Source organism: Suillus fuscotomentosus, assembly GCF_016647785.1.
Source record: "Suillus fuscotomentosus strain FC203 chromosome Unknown F5891scaffold_1, whole genome shotgun sequence".
NCBI classification, from domain to species: domain Eukaryota; kingdom Fungi; phylum Basidiomycota; class Agaricomycetes; order Boletales; family Suillaceae; genus Suillus; species Suillus fuscotomentosus.
The window spans coordinates 554,980-579,251 of NW_024539513.1; the positions used below are offsets into that span (position 1 = coordinate 554,980).

General features: G+C 47.8%; 9 protein-coding genes across 9 annotated transcripts; 2 read left to right on the forward strand and 7 right to left on the reverse strand.

Annotated features, from left to right (window-relative positions):
* Positions 1–982: 982 nt before the first annotated feature.
* On the reverse strand, positions 983–3,407 carry F5891DRAFT_8064 (uncharacterized protein). The gene is made up of 21 exons (XM_041373223.1): positions 3,136–3,407; positions 3,008–3,086; positions 2,947–2,960; positions 2,799–2,897; positions 2,735–2,744; positions 2,663–2,680; positions 2,585–2,610; positions 2,509–2,534; positions 2,419–2,453; positions 2,339–2,363; positions 2,272–2,283; positions 2,189–2,204; positions 2,087–2,135; positions 1,932–2,032; positions 1,825–1,884; positions 1,741–1,768; positions 1,633–1,690; positions 1,548–1,572; positions 1,357–1,489; positions 1,242–1,295; positions 983–1,187 (listed from the first exon to the last, which is right to left on the reverse strand). The coding sequence occupies exons 1-21, from the start codon at positions 3,195–3,197 to the stop codon at positions 1,095–1,097; spliced, it is 1,023 nt and encodes a 340-aa protein (XP_041233861.1). The 5' UTR covers positions 3,198–3,407; the 3' UTR covers positions 983–1,094.
* A 1,123-nt stretch (positions 3,408–4,530) lies between these two features.
* F5891DRAFT_992391 (uncharacterized protein) lies at positions 4,531–5,469 on the reverse strand (the record flags this gene model as incomplete). Its single annotated transcript, XM_041378177.1, has 5 exons — positions 5,389–5,469; positions 5,329–5,336; positions 5,166–5,279; positions 4,731–5,114; positions 4,531–4,683 (listed from the first exon to the last, which is right to left on the reverse strand). Exons 1-5 carry the CDS (start codon positions 5,390–5,392, stop codon positions 4,531–4,533), a joined length of 663 nt encoding a protein of 220 aa, XP_041233862.1. The 5' UTR covers positions 5,393–5,469.
* Positions 5,470–5,626: 157 nt separating this feature from the next.
* F5891DRAFT_973734 (uncharacterized protein) lies at positions 5,627–9,259 on the forward strand (the record flags this gene model as incomplete). The annotated part of the gene is made up of 11 exons (XM_041376390.1): positions 5,627–5,857; positions 5,913–6,017; positions 6,071–6,484; positions 6,536–6,760; positions 6,815–7,216; positions 7,264–7,605; positions 7,655–7,860; positions 7,914–8,764; positions 8,818–8,964; positions 9,015–9,180; positions 9,223–9,259. The coding sequence occupies 11 exons, from the start codon at positions 5,627–5,629 to the stop codon at positions 9,257–9,259; spliced, it is 3,126 nt and encodes a 1,041-aa protein (XP_041233863.1).
* A 390-nt stretch (positions 9,260–9,649) lies between these two features.
* Positions 9,650–14,446, reverse strand: F5891DRAFT_1272938 (uncharacterized protein; the record flags this gene model as incomplete). Its single annotated transcript, XM_041370116.1, has 9 exons — positions 14,259–14,446; positions 13,668–14,197; positions 13,462–13,617; positions 13,300–13,387; positions 13,041–13,252; positions 12,829–12,987; positions 11,893–12,779; positions 10,371–11,842; positions 9,650–10,316 (listed from the first exon to the last, which is right to left on the reverse strand). Exons 1-9 carry the CDS (start codon positions 14,405–14,407, stop codon positions 9,650–9,652), a joined length of 4,320 nt encoding a protein of 1,439 aa, XP_041233864.1. The 5' UTR covers positions 14,408–14,446.
* A 335-nt stretch (positions 14,447–14,781) lies between these two features.
* F5891DRAFT_992401 (carbohydrate esterase family 1 protein) lies at positions 14,782–16,363 on the reverse strand. Its single transcript, XM_041378179.1, has 8 exons — positions 16,111–16,363; positions 15,940–16,058; positions 15,750–15,871; positions 15,581–15,693; positions 15,260–15,523; positions 15,072–15,200; positions 14,982–15,012; positions 14,782–14,926 (listed from the first exon to the last, which is right to left on the reverse strand). The coding sequence occupies exons 1-8, from the start codon at positions 16,174–16,176 to the stop codon at positions 14,901–14,903; spliced, it is 870 nt and encodes a 289-aa protein (XP_041233865.1). The 5' UTR covers positions 16,177–16,363; the 3' UTR covers positions 14,782–14,900.
* A 21-nt stretch (positions 16,364–16,384) lies between these two features.
* On the reverse strand, positions 16,385–18,665 carry F5891DRAFT_992404 (Alpha/Beta hydrolase protein). Its single transcript, XM_041378180.1, has 4 exons — positions 17,824–18,665; positions 17,519–17,775; positions 17,084–17,470; positions 16,385–17,029 (listed from the first exon to the last, which is right to left on the reverse strand). Exons 1-4 carry the CDS (start codon positions 18,644–18,646, stop codon positions 16,520–16,522), a joined length of 1,977 nt encoding a protein of 658 aa, XP_041233866.1. The 5' UTR covers positions 18,647–18,665; the 3' UTR covers positions 16,385–16,519.
* Positions 18,666–19,291, forward strand: F5891DRAFT_992407 (uncharacterized protein). The gene is made up of 4 exons (XM_041378181.1): positions 18,666–18,803; positions 18,857–18,914; positions 18,965–18,993; positions 19,041–19,291. The coding sequence occupies exons 1-4, from the start codon at positions 18,749–18,751 to the stop codon at positions 19,139–19,141; spliced, it is 243 nt and encodes an 80-aa protein (XP_041233867.1). The 5' UTR covers positions 18,666–18,748; the 3' UTR covers positions 19,142–19,291.
* Positions 19,292–19,821: 530 nt separating this feature from the next.
* Positions 19,822–21,500, reverse strand: F5891DRAFT_937002 (kinase-like protein; the record flags this gene model as incomplete). Its single annotated transcript, XM_041374069.1, has 9 exons — positions 19,822–20,094; positions 20,197–20,356; positions 20,410–20,456; positions 20,513–20,692; positions 20,743–20,834; positions 20,889–20,988; positions 21,040–21,079; positions 21,243–21,297; positions 21,359–21,500. The coding sequence occupies 9 exons, from the start codon at positions 21,498–21,500 to the stop codon at positions 19,822–19,824; spliced, it is 1,089 nt and encodes a 362-aa protein (XP_041233868.1).
* Positions 21,501–21,562: 62 nt separating this feature from the next.
* F5891DRAFT_8269 (uncharacterized protein) lies at positions 21,563–24,127 on the reverse strand. The gene is made up of 8 exons (XM_041373232.1): positions 24,044–24,127; positions 23,895–23,990; positions 23,741–23,849; positions 23,472–23,691; positions 23,159–23,419; positions 22,724–23,100; positions 22,247–22,666; positions 21,563–22,196 (listed from the first exon to the last, which is right to left on the reverse strand). Exons 1-8 carry the CDS (start codon positions 24,044–24,046, stop codon positions 21,658–21,660), a joined length of 2,025 nt encoding a protein of 674 aa, XP_041233869.1. The 5' UTR covers positions 24,047–24,127; the 3' UTR covers positions 21,563–21,657.
* Between the last annotated feature and the right edge of the window lie 145 nt (positions 24,128–24,272).

The window sequence follows — 24,272 nt, forward strand, 5'->3', positions numbered from 1 at the left end:
ATATTATTACTGTCGGGCGACATAAATGTTTGCATTCAACCTATTATGGGGACGCCAGTAGGTATTTTATTTACTAAGTCACCTAGGCTCTCATCACTTTGAGTGGAGCATGCAGTATTGGCTCCCACATTGTCAAACAATGGAGCTCTCATTTGGGCGGGGCTAGGTACAGCACTCATCGCCTGGGTGGATTCTCTGTCCACCCTGACCTGGTCTCGAGGACCGGTTTTCAAGGAAGGCTCCATGCCTGTTCCTTCTTCTCAAGGGACAGCAGTGCTATCCCGAGGCTCTGCGCGCTCAGACTCGAGTCCAGCTGTGCATGCATCATCACTCATGCTCAGTCACGTAGTCAGAGAGAGAGGAGAGGCTTCGTCTATTGCACTAGTAGCAGTAGGCATCTTTTTATGATATTGATTTTGAATATATTGGGTTTGCGTGTTTTAACAAGAGTCAAAGCTTCGGAGGGTGATCAAGCCTCCTCGACGATGACTACAGTGGAAAGGGTGCATAAAGATTTAGATTTATTGGCAGTTAAAATATGTGGCATTCATAGAACATTCACATGTGAGAGTCGGTTGGGTAGAATAGACTTAGAGGCTCAAATGAGATAACTGTCTGAAACTAAGTATATTCGGGGGTGAAAGATCAACTGCCCTAACAGTAGATATACGTCGGCTTATATACTGTAGGGTAAGAATTCTATGGAAGAAGATGGAATGAATGTATATGAGTATCTAAAGAGAGTGATGAAAGTAAATATCAGTTGCCAACATCAATGAGTAGATGTTGGCTTTTGACGAGCGTTACAATTAACTACCACTTGATATTTGATCAACATCCCTCCTCCCTGGGATTTGATTTATTTAATTTTTTGTGAACCACCAACATTCAGTTCATTTCGTTCAAATTCGTTGGCATCAAGAGGCCAAGTAAGTACATACTCAAAAATAGTGACTATAAATACCAAGGATTCACAAAAGCCGCAAAAAAGAGTAGTTTACAATATATCAACAATAACATGTTCGCAATCAAAAGAAGTGTTGTGTATGATATGATCAGCATAGCCAAATCCCAAACAGCAGAATATCAACGTATTAGACTGGACTTCCTTCTGTGCAGCTTTCCGTCGGTTCCAGCGCAACATTTTCGAGCTTGGACTCCACGACCCGTTCAACATTTACTTGGATCTGCCTCAAGTTGTCGGTCAAAGACGGTGAATACTTCATGGCAAGTCTACGAACTGTTTTCCCCCGTTTTTCATTTTGAGCCCTCGGAATGTAAGAATTAAGCTGCATCTGCGATTTTGTGATATATACGTGTGTCAAGTTCGACTGTGACGATGACCACGGCACTTACTACGGGAAATCCGTGTTGCGAGCGCAAAGTCTCACTTGTATTTTCCCAGTCCTCCGAAAAGACAATCGGCAAAGGATGATCGCTCGAAGGATCATATTGCTTTCCGTTTCTTATATGCTGCCTGGCATTAAGGCTGCAGCAGCAATTTAGACCTAACTATGGATGCCGCACCGGACATGACGGTTACTCACGTGGCTAAAAGCGAATTTGCATATACTGCTCCGATAATATCCCTTGGTAGGTGAGATGCATTCGTAAGCATTTAAGATGTCTTACATTTCGCTACAACGAAGTGAAGACCCAGGAATATGCGGTTGCCAGGCATAACCAACCACTGTAATATTTCAGTAACTGAACTTAGCAGAAAAATTACAAGATGCCCACGCAGATCAATGATGCGATGGCAGCAGCACTGTAAGGAAAGCGGCGTCAGGATATGATCGTGGCTCAATTGCATCCAGATTATACCTTGTCATTGATCCATTGCGAATCGTCCAGAGTGTCAGGGTGTCGATGATACGTATGGTGCTATCAAACAAGTAAACACCAGTTCTGCATGGTTTAAAATAATTTACCTTGTAACCACTGTATGATTTTTGCGAAGGAAATAGCACATGAATGCTGCGATCATGATATCCACGAACACTGAAAGTGAAAGGCCCACGGTGAAGATCCACTGCAGAAATATCCAATCGATATATTTGATAATACAAAGTTGCCCACCACTTACACGTGACAAAGGTTGTTGAACGAATGTGGTATATGATTGTAAGCGGATCCTGAGAGGAGCATGCTTCAGTGGCCATCAATGGCATGTTTAAACACTGCTCACATCATGCCCATCGAAACTATTTGATTTTTTTGAGAGATGCGCGTAATCAGAAGAGCTACAAATGATGGTGTTTAACAACTTACCATTAGCCGCAACTGAAGCAGAATGTCAGCATTAGCACACGTAGTAGTTGATTCGCTAAGCACTGACACAAACGAAAGAAAGCAAGTGTAACCTGACAGTGAAGATTAGTACATCATCAAGCAAAAAACACTTGAACATTAACTCACAATTGGGACCGCTACAGCAAGTCTCTTCTTTTGCACTTCACATCGACCAACTTTAGTATTGGGGAAACATTATTGAAGAAAGGTACGAACGTCTGTAGATTCGGTACGCAAAAAAACTGAGACGACGAGTGAGGGTTGAATGTATTAGCTGTCTAACATAACTGACCTTTGGACGAGGAAGGTGATCATAGCCTGGCGAATATTTTGCTTAGGATCAAACAATTTCACACGTATGAAAACACACAGTAAGCCCGACCGTAGGCTAGAAGGGCCTATTATAAGGATAGTCCAATAGGTCTAGATTACTAATACTCACACCGACACTCCTAAAGTAGCACATTAACTTTCCAGTTGATAGTGAATAATGAGACCATGCGTACCAAGGGATATTGTCAGATTCATCCATACTACTGTAGGGCATAATGATGGAATCCCACAGGGCGATTGCCACAAATGCAGAATGACACAAGTCAAGCAGCCTGAAATTATATTGTCGCCGAACTTGTGCAAAAAGTCGCTTGAACGTACCAAGTTGCAATGACCTGTGTAGGCAATTAAAAAGTGGAAGCTCATAGAATAATTTCCATACCAGAGACTTGGCACGCAAAGACTCGTAAGAGTACAGCCGCCAATACACGAAAAATTGCATGTTTACACAACCCGATAAGCTATTAAGACTTGTGTCAGGCAGGTTGTATATCGAGACTAACCACGCACCCGAAGGCGAGTAAGCCACCGAGGAGGATGGGTCCACAATCCTCAACAACGTTACTAGACATTGCAAATACGACAAGCGGAGCAGTGGGGTGACCGAAGAAAGGGTCTAGGACACTGTAACCTCGGGGTATAAGTAGTTCGCGGTGGTGAGGCGGCAAGAAGGAAGGAGTTGATTTAAAGTAAACATACACATGAGGATCATGGTCACCAACACGTCACTATCCTGTGCCCAGCTTCCGATTCGTGCTTCGAGTTCTTGCTTCGGATTCCGGAAAAGTATTATAGGCTTCCTATGGTGTCAAGCTTGAATAAGGGCCACTGGATGTACATACATACTCTCATCACGCCGCAGATTGATAGCCATCAGTGACCCAGTGAAGTTTTGATAAGAGTAACTTGAATAACAAGAACCAACATATTGATTCTGCTATACCGTCAGTCCTTCCCCAATGCAAGTCGACGATACTCCATTCTCGGTGGGCGCCATAAGATCTGGCCTTGAGGCAGCTATCTATTCGATAACTGCACGGTGAAACGAATAACGCCGCGCCAAGATTGCTAGTAACCATAGTTATAAGCACCTGAGCATCGATCAATATCCGCACCTCCATTGAGGGAAAAGCGCTTACTGTCCGAAGAGCGCATGATGCATGGCCGGAGTTAATCAAGATGGCTATCTGCATAGCACCATATTCATCTGTCATTCTGTAATGCTACAGATTATCATTTTGTTCCCCCAGGGGTTACCCCAAAGCACTGCATGATTGCGTAGAAAGAGTCAGTTCCGCTCCGACCATAGGGATGCAACCCCCACATAAACTGAGGCTCTAGTTAGAGGTGCTATCGCTCAAAGTTCGCGCCTCTAGTTAGTACCGGTTTCACTGATACACGGTAATGTAGGGTTCAGTCCTTCGTATTCCCACGACGTGGGCCACGAACGGTGTCAACATCCATGGACAGGAATAGCAGCGCATTCTTGATCAAAGAATTAGTTGGTCCATTAAGTGCCTGGACGAGCACAGCTGCCACCAAATCGCCCTTACCGTATTGAGCGCAATGGACTCTTTAACGAAGTGCCAATCAATCTACTGCCCCCAGAAAGAACTTTGACACCGAGAGTTTGGGTGTCCGTGGAAACACCCAAAGAAGACAGGTCTGCTGGGTCAATCCCACAAGTGCCTTCCACAGTAAAGAGAAGTCTGCTACGTGTAGTGACCCTGGGGCTCACCGCATTGTCGATGACATGGTATCGAATCGAGACATCCTATATCGGAGGTGATGCATGTGATATTCGACATGAACCACACCAAGTATGGCAAAAATGATCCCATAATTCAGGGCGGGAATGAGTACAGATACGACGTGGAGGGAACATTGTGTGAGCAGCAGGTAGCGTCAATAAGTCAAACGGAACATGAACTGGAAGCTATACTGTTTCGTATCAGGATCCCAATATGACCAGTTCCAATATCCGGCATCGTCAGCTTCGTCTTCTATCTCGCGCGCAGGAATGCGAAAAGCAATTGTCTCATACGGTTCAGCAGCCACCTAATATCCAATAAGTAACGTGTGACTTTGGAAGTAATCGCACCTACGATCAGATACTGGTATGCCTTGTTCGGGGGCTCCCTCTTTTGCTCCCAAGCGCTCATAAATCGTCGGCGAGGGATTACGTCCGCTTTGATCTGAGGAAGGTGGACCTGGACCATCATACCTTCTTTGCCTGTATCTTTGTCCCGCACTTTTGTTACTCGGTAGCCTGGGCGTCCTATTTTGAGGAACACCTTGCGTTGTACATTGCTTTGAGTCGGGGCAATCATCAACTGTGTGTCCTTAGCATCACGAGCCGCACGACGAGCGAGATTGGTCTGATGCTTCTTTCCTTGAGTATGAGCCAGGTATGAACCTTCGTTGGTATGAAGCGTCAGACAGAGACGACATTCGAGGCCACCCAAGTGATTCCTTAAGATATAAGGATCCTAAATGACACATCAAGTTATCGTTGAAGTGCAAGAAAAATAAGGGCGTACTTTGGCAAGATCGATCGTCTCAAGCGCAAGTTTGCGTAAACGTTCACGCCTGTCCACATTGGTCTCCGAAGCCCCAGCGACACCACCTCCACCGAACTTGGAGCCGACACGGTTCTAGAGCAAGGTGAATTTAAATTCTGAAATCACTCAAGACATGACTTACTTGAAAATCTAGAAAATTGATAATTGAGGGATGTCATTAGGGACAAAGAGAGCGACTCACCCATAGTAAGTTTGCGAGTACGATGAGGTGGTTGGAAGAGATGGCTAATGCTGACATAATCAGCTGCTTGTAATTTCTCGGAGTCGCTCAAATGTGAGTAACGGGCAAGTTGCAGCCCACACCCGAACTCGCAGCCGTAGGGAAGATATCTTCAAGCTTCCACTCCATTACGTGTTGAACGGTCGGATACTACGCGCTGCAGTGTTGACACCCTCCAATCCTCGCATTTATCAAGAGCATGGCTGGCCAGAAACGTGCCCCAGAGGATAACTCGCCCCGCAATGTCAAAAAGAGTAAATTTGTGAAAGACAGGCTAACAGATGTATTGGAAAAACCTGTCCAACTCGTATCCAATCTCATGGACGAAGAGGTTGATTTTCCACGAGGAGGTGGAACTAGCCTAACAGCTGCAGAGGTTAAGACTATCCGAGCTGAAGCTACACAAGAAGCAAACGAGGAGCTATTTGCTGTGAGTTCTGCTCGTCTTACTCCAAATGAGCTTGACAGAGCAGAATTTGTTGTAGGCGTCTGGGAAGACTCAAAAAAAGAAGAGTAGATCTGATGCCAAAAGCAAGGCGAGTGTTACGCCGAAGAGAGATGTAGTTCGCATCGAGCATCTCAATTACAAGGTAGCTTTCACATCATGAAGCTGGAGAGCAGGGACTCAATCACGCATTTGCAGCGCATTGTTCCGGGTATGAAATTGCTTGGTCAAATCGCATCGATACAACCGCTGGCTCTCATTATATCCCTACCGAACCAGCTCATGGGTCACGTTCCTATCACACAAGTTACATCTCAGTTGACTAATCGTCTCGAATCAATGCATGAACAAGAAGAGCCTTCAGATACCGAATCCGTTGATGATAGGGAATCCGATTCTCAGACGGAGGTGCCGGATTTGTTTCAACTCTTCCATGCGGGACAATACGTCCGTGCAATTGTGACCAATGTGCACGCATCAGGATCTATGGATGTTTCTGCAATCGGAAAATTAAGGGATGAAGCCGCGAAAGCTAGTCGTCGCATCGAGTTGAGTCTTGTACCCAAGACAGTAAACTCTGGAGTCCTTAAAACAGATCTTAAACCTGGCTTTGTGAGCAATATCCTAGATCACATCATTTTATCATGATTAAGCCTCGCGTAGACACTCTCAGCGGCTGTGCAAAGTGTAGAAGACCATGGGTACATTCTTGACATCGGTGTACAGGGCTCCTCTGGTTTCCTATCCTTTAAAGAGGCCAAAAAAGGTGGTACCGACTGTTCGAAGCTTCATGTTGGCCAACTGCTCGATATCGCTGTCGTGAAGATGTCCAGCAACGAGAAAATATGTACAGTTTCGGTCGATCCCCAAGTGATACAGTCATCTTCAGTCAGTCTTGCTGATCACGATTTGCGATTTTTCTCATCATATTCCAATTCACAGATCACAGAAGTCAATAATGTCACCTCCATATTGCCAGGAATACTAGGTCAAGCATTGATCACGGGAATTTCACCAAGTGGTATCAATTTACAGACACTTGGCTTTTTCAATGCCACAGCTGACGAGTTCAACGTACCCACTAACACTGCCAAAGTATTCAAGATAGGGCAGAAAGTGAAGGCCCGAATACTGTACGAAATCGCCGGAAGTTCACCGCCGAAGTTTTCTGTGTCGCTCTTGGATCACATTGTCAACTTGAAAGAAAAACTTTCCACTGATGATACTGCCATTCACTTGGCATATCCCAATGGCACGATCTTGGATGCTATTACTGTGAAACGCGTAGAGCCGGAACGTGGACTCGTCGTTGAAGTGCAGCCTCACCTTGATGGATTCATACATGTAAGGTCTCACATCATTCTATTATCCAAAAACTAATTCCTTGGTAGATATCTCACACATCTGATGGACATGTTCCAATGCTCTCTTCCTCCTCGGGCCCATGGAGATTGAATACCATTCATAGAGCGCGTGTCATAGGCTACCATCCGTTGGACGGATTACTGCAGCTGTCCCTCCGACCCTCAATTTTAGATCAAAGATTCCTTCAGGCAGGTGATGTACAAGTCGGAGAGGTCCTGAAAGGCACTGTCAAACGCCTTACGGATTCCGCCCTATTCGTGTCGATCTCTTGTAATGCGGATGGAATCATATGGCCAAATCACTACGCAGATATACCGCTCAAGCATCCATCAAAAAGGTTCAAGGCTGGAGGCAGCATAAAATGCCGGGTACGCGATTGTAATCATTAGATGTTATGCATGTTAAGGAAATCCACAGGTTCTTGCCGTCGACCCCGAACGCATGAGAGTTGAGTTGACGGCCAAAAAGACGTTGATTGAATCTACTCTACCGGTCCTGACCTCTATTGAGGAGGCGAAAGTCGGGATAATCACAGATGCAGTAGTGTACCGAGTTGTGGACAAAGGCTTGATTGTCCGATTCTACAACGATCTCAAGGCGTTTGTGCCGTCTCGAGAAGCAAGGTTTGTTCAATTTTGTCGTTGGCTTTGCTTTTGATTGACGCTTTGCCTCGCAGTGACTATTCAAGCAAATTGAAGGACATGTTTATCGCGGGAAGAGTCGTCAAAGTACGAATTTTAACCGTTGACCTGAATCCACCACGAGTTGTCGCAAGCATTCGTCAAGCGTCATTACCAAAAGCTGTCAAGGTGGCCGATACCAGCGACATTACATCAAGTCCTGTCGCAGAGAGTGTAGTGGCTGTCCACAAAACACCGCGCGTTCCGTCACTACGTTCATCTCATGCTCACGAGTCCATCCCTTCAAAGGCCCTGGTCAGCAAACGTAGCAGTCCATTGCCACAAGTAAAAGCTGTACCTACCCAGTCGCAGTCGATGCCGAGGTCTCACACTCCCGAACAAGCTGCGCCTTTGAAAGTTGAAGGGTTTTCTTGGTTCTCTGGTGACACCAGGTCTCATGCGGAGTTTGATGAAGCTTCTTCTTCCGACGAAGGCAGCGAAGAGGATGAGTCAAGCAAAAAGAAAAGACGCAAGAAGAAAGAGATCGAGCAAGATCTCACTGCTGACATGCATTCAAAGCTTCCAGAATCAAATGCCGACTTTGAGCGGCTCCTCCTGGGCTCCCCAAATTCATCCTATCTGTGGGTGCAGTACATGTCTTTTCTCCTCCAACTATCCGAAATCGATAAAGCAAGGGAGACTGGCCGACGAGCAATTCAGACCATCAGTTTCAGGGAGGAGGAAGAGCGGCTCAACGTTTGGATTGCTTTACTGAATGTCGAAAATGTTTATGGCACAGATGAGTCACTGGAGGCCGTCTTCAAGAATGCTGCTCGACATAATGACTCCAAAACTGTCTATCTCCGTCTTGCGGCCATCCTAGATCAGAGCGAGAAGCACGAGGCAGGTTTGTTATCTCGGCTTCACTACTGTACTAATGATGATGCACGCAGAAAGCAGAGGATCAGTATAAGCGGACGTGTAAGAAGTTCGGCCACAGTTCAAAAGTGTGGACTTTATTTTGCGAACATTATATGCGCCGCCGAAACTTGGAGCAAGCACGCAAACTTCTACCGCGTTCACTGCAAAGCTTGGAAAAGCGCAAGCGTGAGTCGTTTGATGACATTCTTGTATTCAGACTTGAATGAGATGTACAGACTTGAAAACAATATCAAAATTCGCTCAGCTCGAATACAAACTCGGCGATGCGGAACGAGGCAAGACTATATTCGAGGGGATCGTAGACTCTCATCCAAAGCGCTGGGACTTGTGGTCGATTTATATGGATATGGAAGCAGGGCAAGGGGATATTCAATCATTAAGGTAAGCACTCTGCCTCCCAAAGTGCCCTCACTATCATAACAGTACGCAGAAACATCTTCAATCGTATATTTGGCATTAAGATGACTAGCCATAAGGCAAAGTATGTGTTCTACCACTTAGTGGAATTGCATGTGCTAATGTCGCATAAAGGTCATTTTTCAAGAAGTGGCTTGAACTGGAGCGGAGGATCGGGGATGAGGAAGGTGCATCGGCTGTCAAGCAGAAGGCAGTCGAGTGGACACAAAAAGCTGCATCTAATTCACAATGAGTTAAACTCGAGATGTCGCAAATGTCGATGCATGTCACAATATATATGAAGAATATTCGATGTCGAGCAACGAGGAAGTAATGGAGTAGCGTAGAAGTACGAAACGAAACGAGTGTGAGCATGAGCGGCGGTCAGCAATCAAGGCAATAAGGGTATAACTATATGTGCAAAGCAAAAAACAAATGACACAAAAAACAAATGTTACGATCGCGACCGGGTTCGCTCATGTCCTACTAAATGAGAGGGGGATTCGAGGTCGCTAAGCGGTCGCCGGGCACCAAACGAGCTAGCCATCTGTCGCTGCCAATCGTCCAGTTCATTCGACAGGTGCTCGAAATTCTCTGAGCTCGTCATGCTGGATGGTCGTTTGAGAGGTTGATCGACTTCCAGGAGAAGGTGAATTTTGTGCGAAAGTTGTTCGTTTTCCCTTTTGAGGTTGGTGTTTTCGACGGTGAGCTGTTCCAATAAACTGGCGCCACTTCCTTCGCGATATACAGCAAGAGTAGCATTCATTCTTTCAAGCTCCAACTCAAGCTCCTCCACACGAGTTTGGCGTTCGTCAAACTCTCGTTGAGAGATGACGAAGTTATCCTTCATAATGTCGAGATCCTTCTCCAGCGTCTCCATTCTTTGACGGAGATCTTTGTTGTCATTGATTAAACGCGAGCTTTGTTTTTGTGCATCAATCAACTGGCCGCGAAGGTGCTCGTGATTGTCGTCTGAAGGAGTGCTGCGACCGTTGACACCACGTCGCGGTTCAGTACTGGATCGTCCTCGAACAGTGTCCAGTTCCGCTTGCAGACTAGCATAGGCAGTCTTCGTCCTCGTAACCTCATCTTTCATCCTTCGCATCATTTTTTCAGTTCCTCTGCGATGGACAATTAGACCCGGGACATGCATAGGTACTCGGGGAAAAGCTCACTTTACATAATGCACAGCAAGCTGGTAGTCTTCTTCCATCTGGCGCATTCGCGCCTTATAGCTCCGTTCCGTCTCCTCGAGTTTCCGTTCAGCTTCAAGAGCGCGTGCGTCAGCATCTGAGTCACCTTGATTATCAGGGTTCTGCATGGACCTCGATCGATCTTGTTGTTGTGACATCGCACTTAACTGTGCCTCGAGTTCGCGCTTCCTCCGAAGGGCTCCGTTGAGTTCCCGCTCTGAGCGTTCGTACATCAAGGAGCGTTCTTCTAGCTGTTTCTCCAGGTCTGCCAATCGTGAAGCACTTGCCGAATTTGAGGAAGGTTCATCCGAATCTGGGATGATGCCATTTTCTGAAAGATAGTTCCGAAGCATTGCCAGACGGATATTGGTATCGGCCGTCTCTTTCAATGCTCCCCGCAGATCATTATCCTTTTCTGCAAGATCTTTGCGCAGACGACCCTGCTCCAGGACAGAGTTGGACAATTGCGCTCGGAGGCCCACAATTTGGGATCGTAGGAATGTTTGCTCGGATTCCGTCTGTCGTACCCTGCGCCGTTCCTCTGAGAGGTCTCTTTGCACTTCCTCCAGCTGCTGCGTGACCTCCTTCAACATCTTCCGTAGAGAAGTAGCTTCCACCTCCATAGCCTCCACTTTCTCCACATGTCCTCTCGTTAACCGGTCTTCGTCTACCCTAAGTTCACGATGCGAGTCGAGAAGTTCGCCAAGACTGCCAGTGGTGAGTGCACGGAACGCATCAGCTTCTTCACGAGACTTGGCCCACGCGTTCTCAACTTCTGCAAGCCTTATCCTCGCTTGTTCCACTTCGGATGTGCGAGTCTCCAGGTCACCGCGTAATTCTGCAATGTCGGCCTCAAGCTGAGTTATCTGATCACGAGCACGTTGATCCTCTTCTGAGCGGGAGGCTACGGCCTGTAGTGCCGTACGGGCTTGATCGAGAGCGCGGATATGCTGATCCCGGAGTTGACTTAACTCTTCAACCTGTCTCTTGACCTGGGAAGCCTCAGCGTCTTTTTGCTCAAGCAGAGAAGTCTGTCCAAGAAGTCGATCGGCGTGATCTCGAAGAGCGGCCTCGGCTTCTACGTAACGGTCTCGGATTTCAGAGTGTTCACGAACAACACGATGGTGTGTCTCCTCCAGGGCATCAGCACGGTTGTTGGCGTCAGAGGACCGTGCCTCCGCCTGCTCAAGAAGCGTAGTCTGCAAGGCAAGCGAGTCGCTCAGTTCGTCTGCTGTCTTCTTCTGCGCAGTGTGTTCCGCCAATAGAGTGGCAAGATGGCGTTCGAGCTCAGCAATACGCTCTCGCTCTATTTGCGAGACCTCGCCAGGTGTAGATGCTTCGTGGGCAGTTAGCTTCGCGCGGTAGTATGCAGCTTCCTGGATTGCAGCGGACTTCATGCGCTCAGCATCCGCAATGCGCTCAGAGGCCTGGCGGGCTTGATTGACCAGGGTAGTCTGCGTCTTCGTTGGAACGTCTCATTTGTTCTTGAAAGGATAAAACACACCTGCATCTGGGTTTTGAAGTGCCTGAAATTCATGACCATGTCAGCAAGTTTCCTTTGCTCATCACTGGCATCATCTTGGAAGTCTATATCCTCAGCTTCCAATGTTTCTTCATCAAGTTGGACAAAGCCCGACCGGGAAGCCTTCAAAAGCGCTGTCTTCATCCAAGCCTCTCGCCTCCGCAACGTCTCGACTTCCATCTCTTTAACCTTGTAATCCCGAATCAGATCAGCCGTCACATTGCCCGTTGAACCGAACTTCCCCTGGGCATGGCCATTTCCATTCCCGTTCACGCCGGGAGAACCACCTGATGGCTGATAGAAAGCATCAAGTGGAGGCCTGCTACGATCCACAACTGGTGATGGACTTCGGGCAGCCAGACCGCTCATCGCCACGCTTGCCACGTTGGGTGGCTGTACGTTGCCATAGAGATCGGATCCACTCTGAGATGTCGGGGACATCGCACGGGTGACACTGAAAGAATTGGGACTCCGTGCTCGGGTCTGATCTGGAGATGGTGCGTGATCTCGAGAAGTAGTGACGGACTCGGTGGTAGCACCGGTGTCTGTCCCGTTCCCGTCATCCGTTCCCAACACATCCCCGTCGTCTCTTCGAGGGCGTGTCGGTGCTTTACCTTTGGTATTGGGAGATGAGTGCACAGGGGCACCATTCGGTGTACGAGTTCCAGGCCGGATTCCTGGTGGAGATATAGCCCGCCGGAGGTCGTCTACGTCTTGTGGAGCGCCTGTCGGTGACATGGCACGGGTACCATTAGGCACATTATTTCCTGGCGCAGGTGGTCCTGGCGGAGGGGTAGGTGTTGCAGATGATTTTCGATCAGACTTGTTGCCTGGTGGTCCTTTGCTTGAATCAGGGTATTTGATGTGCTCTGAGCAATCCGTCAGCAGTGACATTTGTGCAGTCGAGGGGTCACGTACTAGTGTCAAGAACGTTGATAATTCCATGGTCATCGCCCTTGGTTGGCGTGAAAGACTCCCCGCCAAGAACAAAAACTCTGGTTCCCATGGACGCCATAGCATGACCCGAACGGCCACTAGGCGCTGGTCCCATATTTTGGAACATGTACCACCGCTGGTCTGTACATGATAAGCTTAGAACGCGGACACCTATCATTCATCAAATCACGTACTTGACATCTTGAACGCTGCCAAGTCGCCAAGGTCTTTGCCGTCTACACCCCGGCCACCGAATATATAAATGACATCGTCAACTACAGCGGCTGCATGACCTTCTCGAGGTGAGGGAATGAACCCAATGCATTGCAGTTCCGACCAGGTCCTGGTATTAGTATCATAAGACCATGTATCATTGTAATGGTATTGGCCATCTGTTCCTCCGAACCTGTGAAACGTGAATGCGAGCCAGTATTGAATGAATGACGGACATACACGATGATGCGATCCTGGTATGTTACACAGGCATGTCCTGTGCGTTGAGCAGGACGGGCGGCTCCGACGGGTTGACACAGCTCCCAAGCTGTTGTTGTCCGTACTCAGAGCATAACATAACATAAGGTTTAGGAAAATAAGCTTAAATTGGATGGGACTTACGGGTATTGAGATCAAATGACCAGAGGTCATTCAGGAACTCGCCATCTACCTGACCTCCGAAAACGAAAAATTTGGTGCCAACCATAGTAACGGCATGACCATACCGTCCAGCAGGTGCAGGTCCGTGCATAGCTACCCGGGTCCACTCTCGTGAAACTGAGGTGTACGTGAAGTATGGTTTCTCTGAAAAACTAGTGTGAACGCACCGAGATTCAGAAGATACAAGCCATCATCTTGTTTTTCTGACTGATCGGACGAGGGGTCTGTTTTTGTGTCGCCTCCCCATATAATGAGAACGCTGCTAACGATTGCACTAGCATGACCAACTCGTGGCGATGGTATTTCTCCGGCTGTCTGCACGAGAGTCGCAGAAAGATCGCGAGTAGAGAAAAGATATAAATCATTGCGGGCGGTTTCGCGAACGAGACCACCAAAAAGGTACAATTCTCCCGAAGCAGTGGCTGTCGCCGGAAGTGCATGACCATAGCGAGGGAATGGTGAAGGTGAGGGTGAATTTGGTGCGGGCACGCCAGGTTTCGGGATTACGAGTGGGGGCGGGAGGAGTAAGCGCCGTGCAGACCAGGGATAAGCTGGCCGTTGTTGAGGTTGCTGGGATGCTTGAGGTGGTTGCTGCTGTGACTGGGATGGCTGTTGCGGTATAATGGGGCTGGTTCCACGAGCTTGTTGACGTTGAGCGGGGGCTGCTACAAGGCCATTTGCGGTATTTGAACTGGAGCTGGGATGAAGAAAATGATGAACGGCTGTGGGAGAAGAAAAGTTGAATATGAAGAACTCACGAATCATTGTCACGTAGGTGTTGAAGCTGAACGGCATTGTCCTTTGCAGCCAGCTGCGCGAGAGCTTGGCTTGGAGTCTGAGCTACTGTTACGGATGAAGCAGCGAGCTGACTTGCACTAGGCTGCTTCTTCCTTGAGAAGAATGACATTCTTCGTGCTCTGTTTACTAGGATGGACGGTATGGTTGGCTAATAAATTTTGTTTGAAGAATTAAGAGTGAGTATGTGAAAAGGACGAAATGCTATGACAATTTGTTGTCGTTGTAGAGAACAGGCTTGTCTGATGGTATAAGCACAGTACTCAGTTTCTGTATTAGGTTTACAACTATTTGCTTTTTCATCCAAGTACTCAGCTGCTAGTCTCTTAACCAATAGCTAATAAAATCTGAACATCATGAACATCATTCAACAATCTCCGGTCTCCCTCGCAACGAACGCTGTCTAAGCTATGCGGCGGCTCTCAAAGTAACCTTTCCTTTGGTAATCAAACAGGAAACCCGTCTCACTTTTTTCCCCACACTCAGCCGTCTTCGGCAGATAACTTAGGTCAATCCAATTCTCACTGCATAGTCCATTGCAAGACTTAACGCCCAGCTAACGTATCTCCATTCGTACAAAAAGGTTGGCTTCTTACTTATTCATTCTACGCTTTCAGGAAGTTAGCATGGACTAATAACTCTTCGCATCAGTATTGACACATTCTAGAAACCAGATAGAAACTCACAGTGAATATGGTCTGATGCAAATGTCGATATCTGTACATCATGATTCCGTTGTCAGTACATCACCCCATCATCCAAAAGCAGAGACCCACGAAGTAGTAGCTATGATCGTACCCTTCCTGTTTCCTTACTCGTACCTGTACCTCATCATGCCCAGCCACACGCGCAGCCTCGAGGAACTTGTCCGGATGCAGTTGGTACAGGAAATTATCCGCGGTACCCTGTTACTACATCAGCCCCATCTAATAAGGGCCAATGAATAGACAAAAACATGACGCACATAATCCACAAGTATATTCACCGCTCCTTTCACCTTCCCGATCATCGCTGTTGCATCATATCGGTCTTTCCCCTCCGCAACACCGCCCGCAAGGTACCCCGAGAATGCCTTCGTGCCCCATGGCACCTCGGATGGCTCGCAGATGGGTGAGAACGCAGATGCACTACGATATTGCTTCATCCCCGATAACAGTGACGCAAGGTACACAGTCAGCGCCCCGTGTCCGCCCATCGAGTGTCCGAAAATTGACTGGCGTGTGAAGTCCTGTGAATATTGTTGTCAGGGAAAGAAGGGGGAAAGATAAGACGCGTTGAGACAGACGAGAGGCAAGCCTGCTTTTTCAAGCACCTGAGGGAGCTCTTGAGTGACATGGCTGAACATGTTATAATGTCTGGACCACTTGGGATTCGTTGCGTTCAGGTAAAACCCAGCGCCTATCCACCGCCTCCACTGTTAAATAAGGATGAGGACCAAGATAGAGATTACCCACCACTGCCAAAATCCCAATCTACATCTTCACCATCGATACCTGCACCACGCGGGGAGGTATCAGGGAAGAGCAGTGCGATACCCTGAGCTGCTGCATCGCGCATGAAACCGCCTTTTTGGGCCCTGTGCAGTGTGGACCGTGTTTCGTCATGTGAGTTTGTGGAGTCAACGGAAGGACGTTTAACACGCACCCATTATCCTCCGTGCAGGTGAGTCCTGCAAGATAAACAAGTACAGGGACCTTCCCCTGAGCCGCATTGGCGGGGAGGAAGAGATTGAATTGAGTATAGGTATCGCCCAGAGCAGCAGACTATGAGCCTCATTATCAGCGTGGCATTGCCGCCGCTGCCAAAACGACGTACTCTAAACTTGTACTTTGCGAGCGTCCCCTCGTAATGCTTGTTCGATGAAAGTTTTTCGAGTGACATGTCGGCGGGCTATACGTCAATGTTGAAGTTCACGATAGGAAGATCAAAACTATCAAATGTGCGGGTTGGCGAAACAGACAAGAATGATACACGCTTGTCGGTGGGTGAGATGGCTTGGACACTCGTCTCATGATCATGATTCCTCGCTTATCCGGTCCACCCCCCGGTCATGGTATTAAATTAATAATTCGGCCTATTCCAACTCACATTGGATGAAATGTGTTTTATTCCGTGAGAGATACTAATCAATGCTGAATCTCAGTAGTAAGCAATTAGAATACAATACGACTAACAGATACTTAATCTTGCAATTACGGGTATGGCACAATGCGTGAAGGGTAGTCTAGTCTCGTTCTTCCACATGTGCAGGCGGGGTTGACGATTTTGTAGGTGGTGTAGGTGGTGTCTCGTCATGAGGAGGTGTAGGGGGTAGAGATCTCTGCTTCGTTGACGAGAGTGCTTCTGGGGATGTCGCAGATCTCGATCCTTCCGCTGGTTGGGAAGTACGCTGGGGTAGTGACATTGATTCTTCTTGCGCTTTTGATACCATCTCTCCAAGTGCAGGGTGCATCCTCAGCAGCGGGCTTGACGTCGATCTGGGAGATGGACTACTACCCAAGAGGTTCTGCTGCATTCTCTCCCGATGACCTTCAACCACGCCGTTCTCTAGCGTAGCATCATCGTCCTCGCTCTCCTCTACTCCGGCCAGCAGGTCTGCGATACCAAGGTAGAATGAAGCAGGCTTGAAAAGAATTTCCTTTCCCCACATCGAGGCCCACGTATATCGCGCAGCATTCGTCCATCCAACAAGGTCGAGGTGGTTCACGGGTGAAAGGGTACCGAGATATGTGCCCTGCATGCGTATTCAGCAAGGCACACACACCAAGGAGTCATCCTGCGCGCTCACCCACTTGGCTGATTCGACACTAACCAGCCCATCGTTCGGACCCTCCTTCTCTAAGATAACACTATGTGGCCATTTCCATGTATCAATAAGCCCTGGTTCATAGCATGCACCCCAACTAAAATAGCGCACACCGTCAGCATCAGGTGTCTCTTCGTTGAACCGACGCATGCTTTCTACAGTAAGACATTCAAATGCCTTCCCATCGCCGCCACCGTTTGGTAGTAGCTCGAGTAGCGCGAGAACGGATGGGAGATGCTGCGAGGCGAGCGACATGAAGTGGTCCGCGAAGGAAGAGCCGCGATGTGGAGTAGCAATTGTAGTGATGCTTATCACAGAAAACTTGCGCTGGGTGAGGTGTGTTGTGAGGTAACGACAATCGAGGCCGCCCTGCAATGTGTCAGTAAGGGTGATCGTCTACCTCAGTGCTCAGCTTACCATGCTGTGTCCTATGAGATGGACAGCACGGCCAGGATAAACTTCTGAGATCTTTTTCTCGAGAACTTTTGCGCGTTCTACAGGGGAACTTGTTGCAGGTACCCGCGTGATAAGAACTTCACAGCCATTTGCCTCCAATGCTTCCTTGATACCACGCCAATGTGCAACCTGTAAGGGTGCAAGGGAAGGTCCAACGGTTACGGTATCAAAACCAAGAAGTCCATGGCAGAATACAACGGGGGCTTTCGGTGAACGATCTACACACAAGCGGTTAGCCAAGCTTGAGGAATAAACTATAAACATACACTTCTGATGGATTTTATTCAACGATGAAGCCTGATCTTCCTCATTGAGGAGCTTGCCCACGTTGTCCTTAATCCCCGAGTCTGAATCACTTTGAAACCACCATTTGCTTGGAATAGGAGGGGGCGCAATCTGTGGTGTGGTAGATGCATGGATCGAACGCAGTGTATCGATGGACGAATGGGTGGGTAGGGAGTGGTTCAGCGATATACGTGGCTCGTCGGTGTGAGCTACGGAGTCTGCAGAGGATGAAGGGAGTCCATTTTGATTGTGTGGAGGAATAGAAGTCACAGATACTGACGGGAGAGTTGATAACAGATTACTGAGTAATGGAGGTGGACGACTGAGCAGGCGAGCAGGCGAAAAGGATTGAGGCAGTCGTGCGCGTGGAGGAAATGTCGGAAGGATGCTGTCACTCAACGCCTCGTTTAGTAGCGACATCCCTGGAGATGGCGGACGCGACGATGATGGTGAGCCATCTGTCGACACTGAACTGGATAGCGGCATGTCTCTGGCAGACGACGATAATGGCCACCACACAACAGGTGGTTTCTGATTAGTGCTAATAGACATAGATACCGGGTGCTGGAGTGCCCATGAAGAAGGGGCAGACGCTGAAGAAGCGCTGAACGACCTGCCGTGAACGCCACGTGCAACCCTGCCATTGATGGTCGTAGTGGACGTTAACCGGGTACCCCACATCCCAGACCAACTTGCAGGTATTTCTTCGTCGTTTCGACTATTTTCTGGATGTTCGAAGCGGGAAGTTAGCGTCTTGAGAGTGGAGCTCACTGTGGTTGACGGTGATGAAGATAAGTCATACATACCCTCCCGAGAGTAAGCAGTACTTAGTAGACTGCTTTCAATTGCAGGGGTCAACTTTTGGTAATTAGAAGTGGCTGTGCTAGATTTCTTCATCCTGTAATAATGCATGGTCCGTCGTTACCGTCCGTCCTCAAGTCGAAGCCTGCGACCCATGACAGTAAGCAAGGACATGTTCATGATGTTATGTGAACTGAGTGACTTGTCTGACAGCAACGACAACTCATGATCAGCTAATAGCTGGTCTCGCTCGCATCACCTCTCCTCAAGAGTAAGTCTACTACATCACACCGGCGTGTTCTGATTCACTCATTATTGTAGGACACCGATATACATTTGTGCATTCCAAGGTACGCGTTATGCCTTTTGTTATCTGTCTGTTCACTAGCGCCCGTAGATTGTAACAGACTGTTTCCTTCACGCGAACGTGTCATGCTGCACCGTAAACGTGACCACAACTCAGAAGAAGATAGAGACATCATTACTTGGAACGAATAGCAGCTCAGCATGTTCAGGACATCATATATTCATGCTCAAGTTTCGAGGCCCTTCACCCCGTGATTCTTACAATTTATAACTCAGCAGTTTTTTTTTTTCACTACCACACTGACAACAGATAAATTTTATGACCAGAATCGGATATGAACCATTGCAATCAAATACCACGAAAGCACTACAAATCTAGTGTCACAAAAACACACAACAGAAGCAAATAACAACAGACAGTATTGCAAACTGAATTACGTGAAGTGCGCTCGGATTCGCTCTCGGTACGCTTGATCCAACTCTTCGAGGTCCATACAGATCCACCAACTCTTGAGTGCGGCGTACACAGTCGCACGGTCCTGCGGGTCCGGGACGAGAAGGTGCGAGACGAGGATCTTGGCTACACATCCGCAAACAGTCAGGGGATTGGTTATCAAATCGGAAAGATATGGGTTGTAGAGGACTGAAACAACAAGTAATCTTAAGCACGCACCGTCGCGAAGTGGACCCCAGATCGGCTCATGGAAACAAATCTGCCCATCAAGGATACGTTGCTTTGTTCTTTCATCTTGAGCCGTCGCATGTTGGGATTGGACGAAGCCCTGAGAGTCCACGATGTCTTCAAGAGAGATGCGAGATTGAGAAGAACTGACAAAATCGAATGGGTGACTTCCGCTTCAGTAATCCGAGCATTAACTCTGAACGTGAGTTCTGTGACAACAAACATAGCAGAACACGCACGTCAACATCGCAAAAAGCGTCACGCCTGCGCTCCAGCAGTCAGCCGGCATACCAACGTAGCCAAGATGTTTGTGCTCGAGCGCCAGGATACCTTCTGGCGGGAGATAAGATATGGTGCCACAAACATGCAAGGTTTCTTGGTAAGCTTTTGGTCGTGCAAGACCGAAGTCGGCAATCTGGATGCGTGGATAAGGTCCAGGTGAAAAAAGTAGAATGTTTTCTGGCTGTTGATGACAGAATGAAGTCAGCAATTTCAAATACGCACAGGGCGTCACCTTAAGATCTGCCTTAAGCTCAGCTAGGCCATCGCTGAAGAGGTATAGAACCTTACCTCTGTGGGAGATCATACGATCGTGCAGGTACTTCAAGCCCTTGAGGAGTTGATACATGATGTACTTTGCCTCCCCTTCGCATAATCGGTGTTTGGAGTGCGTGGTGATGTACGTGAAAAGATCGCCACCGGTACAGAGTTCAAGAATAATGTATCTGATGCACACGATTTGTCGCTTCGGCGGTGAACCAAAAAACAAGCGACATACAGGAATTCCGGATCCAAATCGACAGCATATACCCTATTGATGTTGGGCTGCTTAAATCAAGATCATGACATTTCAGGATAAAGAGATGAAATTATGCACGAACGTGATGCAGGTTCATGAGTAGTGTTGCCTCTTTCATCTCTTTTCTAAGGTCACTACCTTCCTTGCGCCTAATAATCTTGCAGGCGGCTTGTTGGTGACCTGTGGTATCAAGCGCAAGCTGTACGGTGGCATAACTCCCACTTCCAAGGCAGTGAGATGTGATTAGGAATCGGCCGAGGTCCTGCATGAAGTCTTTAGAATTAATATGTTGCTTTGGTTAACAGTAGTAACTTTGTATGACTGCGTTTGTGACTGAGAAGGCTGTGACGCGTGTTTTTCGTGTTTTTCATGAAGGTGCCTCCATTTGAGTATGCATTGAAACGCTGATAAAAGGTCAGCAAGGCACAAGGTGAAAGCGGCACATAGTTGAGATATACTCTGCGAGGCTGGTATTCTGAATGTATCGCCATTCATGACAATGACAGATGTTTTGCGGATTTTGTGCCCATTCAAAATGAGTCCATTTGTCGACAAGTCCTTTGCAGCAGTTAAGTCGAGTCAGTAAGATAGCACGAGACAAGTGACTACCTGGCATGATACAATGATTCCTCCGGTGCTAGACTGGACCCTGTTTAACGCGTGTTAGGAGACGTATGAGTTCGTAAAAATATGAACTGACGCGTGTATCTTGCAATGTAGGCTGGACACCACGATATCTGATATCACGTACGAGCTGCATATGAGCAAATGAGTAAACAAGATAACCTAGGGCAGAAGATGCGTTAAGCGACCAAAGAGAAGGGTTCCTTCCAATGGTTATCGGTTTCCCAATACTCAAAGTTATTGCTGCGCAGCAGATCGTTGTTAATCATCACCGCCGGTTAGAAGAAGAAGATAAAATTAATACCTTCTGTGCGTCCATCCGCGGTCGTTGTAACGAATTTGGCGCATACATCCGATCTTGATAAGGTCTGCGAACGTGCTGACTTTGAAGAGACAAACGAAGGTACAGGCTGAGTCGGTCCTAGCGAGCGTGTCTGTGTTTCCATGCTTGGTAGATTTAGAGAAGAAACAAGAAGCAACGTAGATGCGGCTCGAGACATTTATCGAACTGCAGAGGGGTCATTGCTACTTTTGGAATTTGACCCGACCACTCTCAACAGTCCTCTTAATAGATAAATGTGTGTTCCACCGGCGTATTAAGCATCAATCATATCCCTTGCCACTCCTCTGCTTCACTCGCTTGTTCTTTTTGTTATGCTTCTTCCCAATATTACTAGCACTCGCCGACACAGCGGCCTGTTTCGCGCTCCCATGTCCCAATGGAGTACCATCATCAGCCACCATATTTTGATGAGGATATATTCTTCCCCTCGAGAACTCTTGCCCGTTACGAGAGGTACCTTGTAAAAATGCCCGTGCTGATAGATTCGAATTATGAGCAAAGAAGTCTTGGTCAAGAGCTTGAGATTTCAACCCCTGCCCTTGAGCAACAAGTATGGGAGACGGATTGGCAGGCACGAATGTATCCGCGCCTTTTCCAACTCTTGTGACGGGTGCACGTTTCTTTCCCGTCACTCGCAGTAGCGATAGTTCGTGGGTTGTTTGGTTGAAAGATTCCTCAGGCGTGCCCGGCGGTGGGTGGCAGAAAAGGAGCTTCCCGTTGACATAGTCCTTTAGGACATACCGCGCTGCTCGTGCCTCGTCTGGATTACCTTGGCCAGACCGCATGAACCCTCGAGCAACTGTTTACTGATGAAAAAACAGTTGTTTTCACCAAATGAAGAGTACCCACTCGCATAGGCGATCAAGAAGTCCTCCGCAGTGATCTTTCCGTCACCCCCCTCTTCTACGCCCTTGAATTTAACAGTCAAACCGTAAGTCGCTTCAAGCACCTCCTTTGGTATTCGCTTGGCTACCAGAGCTACCGGACCAGAATATTCCCTCATTTGGTCAATTGGTAACACACCGTCACAAACCAGTGCGGCCTTGGTCGTCGCAAATTGAGGGAATACCAACCCAGGACAGTCGCAAAGTACTATCGCTGGGGAGAGATGGATAGTTTGAAAGTGCTTTGTCTTTCCAGGTGTAGAGGAGACGGAGACTTTTTTTTCTCCAAGAAGGGCGTTGATTGTGCTGGATTTACCAACATTGGGATAGCCGACAAGCCCAACCACTAGTTTTGTTGGAGGTTCCCCAGACGGGCCAGCAAATACTACCGATTGGCGAGCTGTAAGCCTTTACTTGAATTAGAAAAACAATCGAGCTTCACTTGATAGATCTGGAGCAGCTGTGACGAAGAGATCTTCGAGCTCCAACACTGAGAGAACTTTGGTACGAGGATCTTTTCCGTCGGGACTATCTTCCTCTGTGTGAACGTACTGATGTTCGTCGTCCGTGTCGCTGTCGGAATGAGACGACGATTCCGGCACCGACTCTTTTGCGAAGTCATCATCACTGACATCGCTAGGCGTATCCGGACCATCTGAATCGGACAGTGAAGCTTCGTCTTGATTATCCTCATACAGTTGTTCCTCTTCGGCCTGAGCAATAGCATCCCGGCGGGCTTGCTGTAATGCAGCAGCATTCGCAGCGGAGAAAAATGCGTATTGTATCCCTTGACCATCAAAATAATCTGCCCATATGCGCCTTTGGGTGAAGGTTCGAATGAAGATAGACATTCGATTAGAAGTGAAACCACGCTCACCTTTGTGTCGCAGTGAGTAGATCGGCCTTATTGATCAACAGGAGAGTTCTGCGCTTATCTCTTCCTGTACCCGCCTCGCCTTCTGCACCTTCCACGTCTTTGACATACGACTCGAGATCCTCGCACCTAAATCTTAGCGGATTGCGAGCATCTACGATTTGCACGACTAGATGTGATCGCTCCAAGACACGCCACAATTGCCTCCAAACTTCGAGATTGCGTTCGAATGGCGTTAACAGAAATTTGTCCTCCTCCTGAAGTCTTTATCGGTATTGGTTAGTGGCTGCAAAAGATCATGGGTTTTCCCACATACTGAGCAAGCCCTCTTCGCCACTCGAGAAATGCATCTTTCTCTTGTCGGTCTAATTGTAATGTTGTAATTGCTTTCGTCCATGGAGGTCTTCTGGGCACCCTGAGTCGCTCCTTATTCAGCTGGTGCTTCTTCAAAGTCGACTCCTCTTCCTGATCGGTGAGAAGATGGGGATTGTGTGTTGATCCTGCAGGCGACTGGATGATCTTCACATTTCGTCGTTCTGCCTTTCCGCGTGAGGCTATAAACAAAAGGAAATCACATTCACGCACCCGCCGTAAACTCTGTGCCCGCCAACTGTGCTGTGTTCAGGAATTCATCTAGATCTCTCTCCTGCGTAACAGATTTAAGACGGGTTGTCGAGTCAACTTCGGTCGTATACTAAGAACATGAATAAACGTATGCAGAATATAAAATATCACATACAAGGTCGGACTCTTGTCTTTCCTTGGCATCCTTGAACTTTTTATTGATGATAGCTCGACCAAGTCCCGAGGGATTCTGGTTCTTTTGTCTTGGTGGCTATCATTGTACACCGTAAGCAGCCAGCATCTCACCCTTGCTTTTTAACTTACCATAATACCAAAATTCTGATCAGATTACAGTCTGACTTGAAGAAGATGGCCCCGAGCGTCGACCTGATTATCAATTGCTATATTTGGTCATGAGCTCGTCAGACCTAATTTCTCCGTTCAAACGTTCACCCTTCGAGCTTTAGTCCTAAATCAACTTAGTCCTGTACCAACTTGATCAGACCAAGTACCCATTCTTCCTTTGACGTGGAAGGAGCATCATTGCCGAAGT

Coding starts and splice junctions, on each gene's coding strand:
- F5891DRAFT_8269 (XM_041373232.1), bottom strand. Junction 23,850..23,894: donor AAAGACAAGAGTCCGACCTT/GTATGTGATATT, acceptor TCATGTTCTTAG/TATACGACCGAAGTTGACTC. Junction 22,197..22,246: donor CTTCTTGATCGCCTATGCGA/GTGGGTACTCTT, acceptor ATCAGTAAACAG/TTGCTCGAGGGTTCATGCGG.
- F5891DRAFT_992407 (XM_041378181.1), top strand. CDS start 18,749: ATGCATGGTCCGTCGTTACCGTCCGTCCTCAAGTCGAAGCCTGCGACC. Junction 18,915..18,964: donor CGCATCACCTCTCCTCAAGA/GTAAGTCTACTA, acceptor TCATTATTGTAG/GACACCGATATACATTTGTG. Junction 18,994..19,040: donor ATACATTTGTGCATTCCAAG/GTACGCGTTATG, acceptor TAGCGCCCGTAG/ATTGTAACAGACTGTTTCCT.
- F5891DRAFT_992404 (XM_041378180.1), bottom strand. CDS start 18,646: ATGTATGACTTATCTTCATCACCGTCAACCACAGTGAGCTCCACTCTC. Junction 17,471..17,518: donor ATCTCATAGGACACAGCATG/GTAAGCTGAGCA, acceptor GACACATTGCAG/GGCGGCCTCGATTGTCGTTA. Junction 17,030..17,083: donor GTGTCGAATCAGCCAAGTGG/GTGAGCGCGCAG, acceptor ATACGCATGCAG/GGCACATATCTCGGTACCCT.
- F5891DRAFT_992401 (XM_041378179.1), bottom strand. CDS start 16,176: ATGTCACTCGAAAAACTTTCATCGAACAAGCATTACGAGGGGACGCTC. Junction 16,059..16,110: donor TCGCAAAGTACAAGTTTAGA/GTACGTCGTTTT, acceptor TGAGGCTCATAG/TCTGCTGCTCTGGGCGATAC. Junction 14,927..14,981: donor TGCATCAGACCATATTCACT/GTGAGTTTCTAT, acceptor AAGAGTTATTAG/TCCATGCTAACTTCCTGAAA.
- F5891DRAFT_8064 (XM_041373223.1), bottom strand. CDS start 3,197: ATGTCTAGTAACGTTGTTGAGGATTGTGGACCCATCCTCCTCGGTGGC. Junction 2,535..2,584: donor ATCACCTTCCTCGTCCAAAG/GTCAGTTATGTT, acceptor TCGTCGTCTCAG/TTTTTTTGCGTACCGAATCT. Junction 1,769..1,824: donor CGCAATGGATCAATGACAAG/GTATAATCTGGA, acceptor CTTTCCTTACAG/TGCTGCTGCCATCGCATCAT.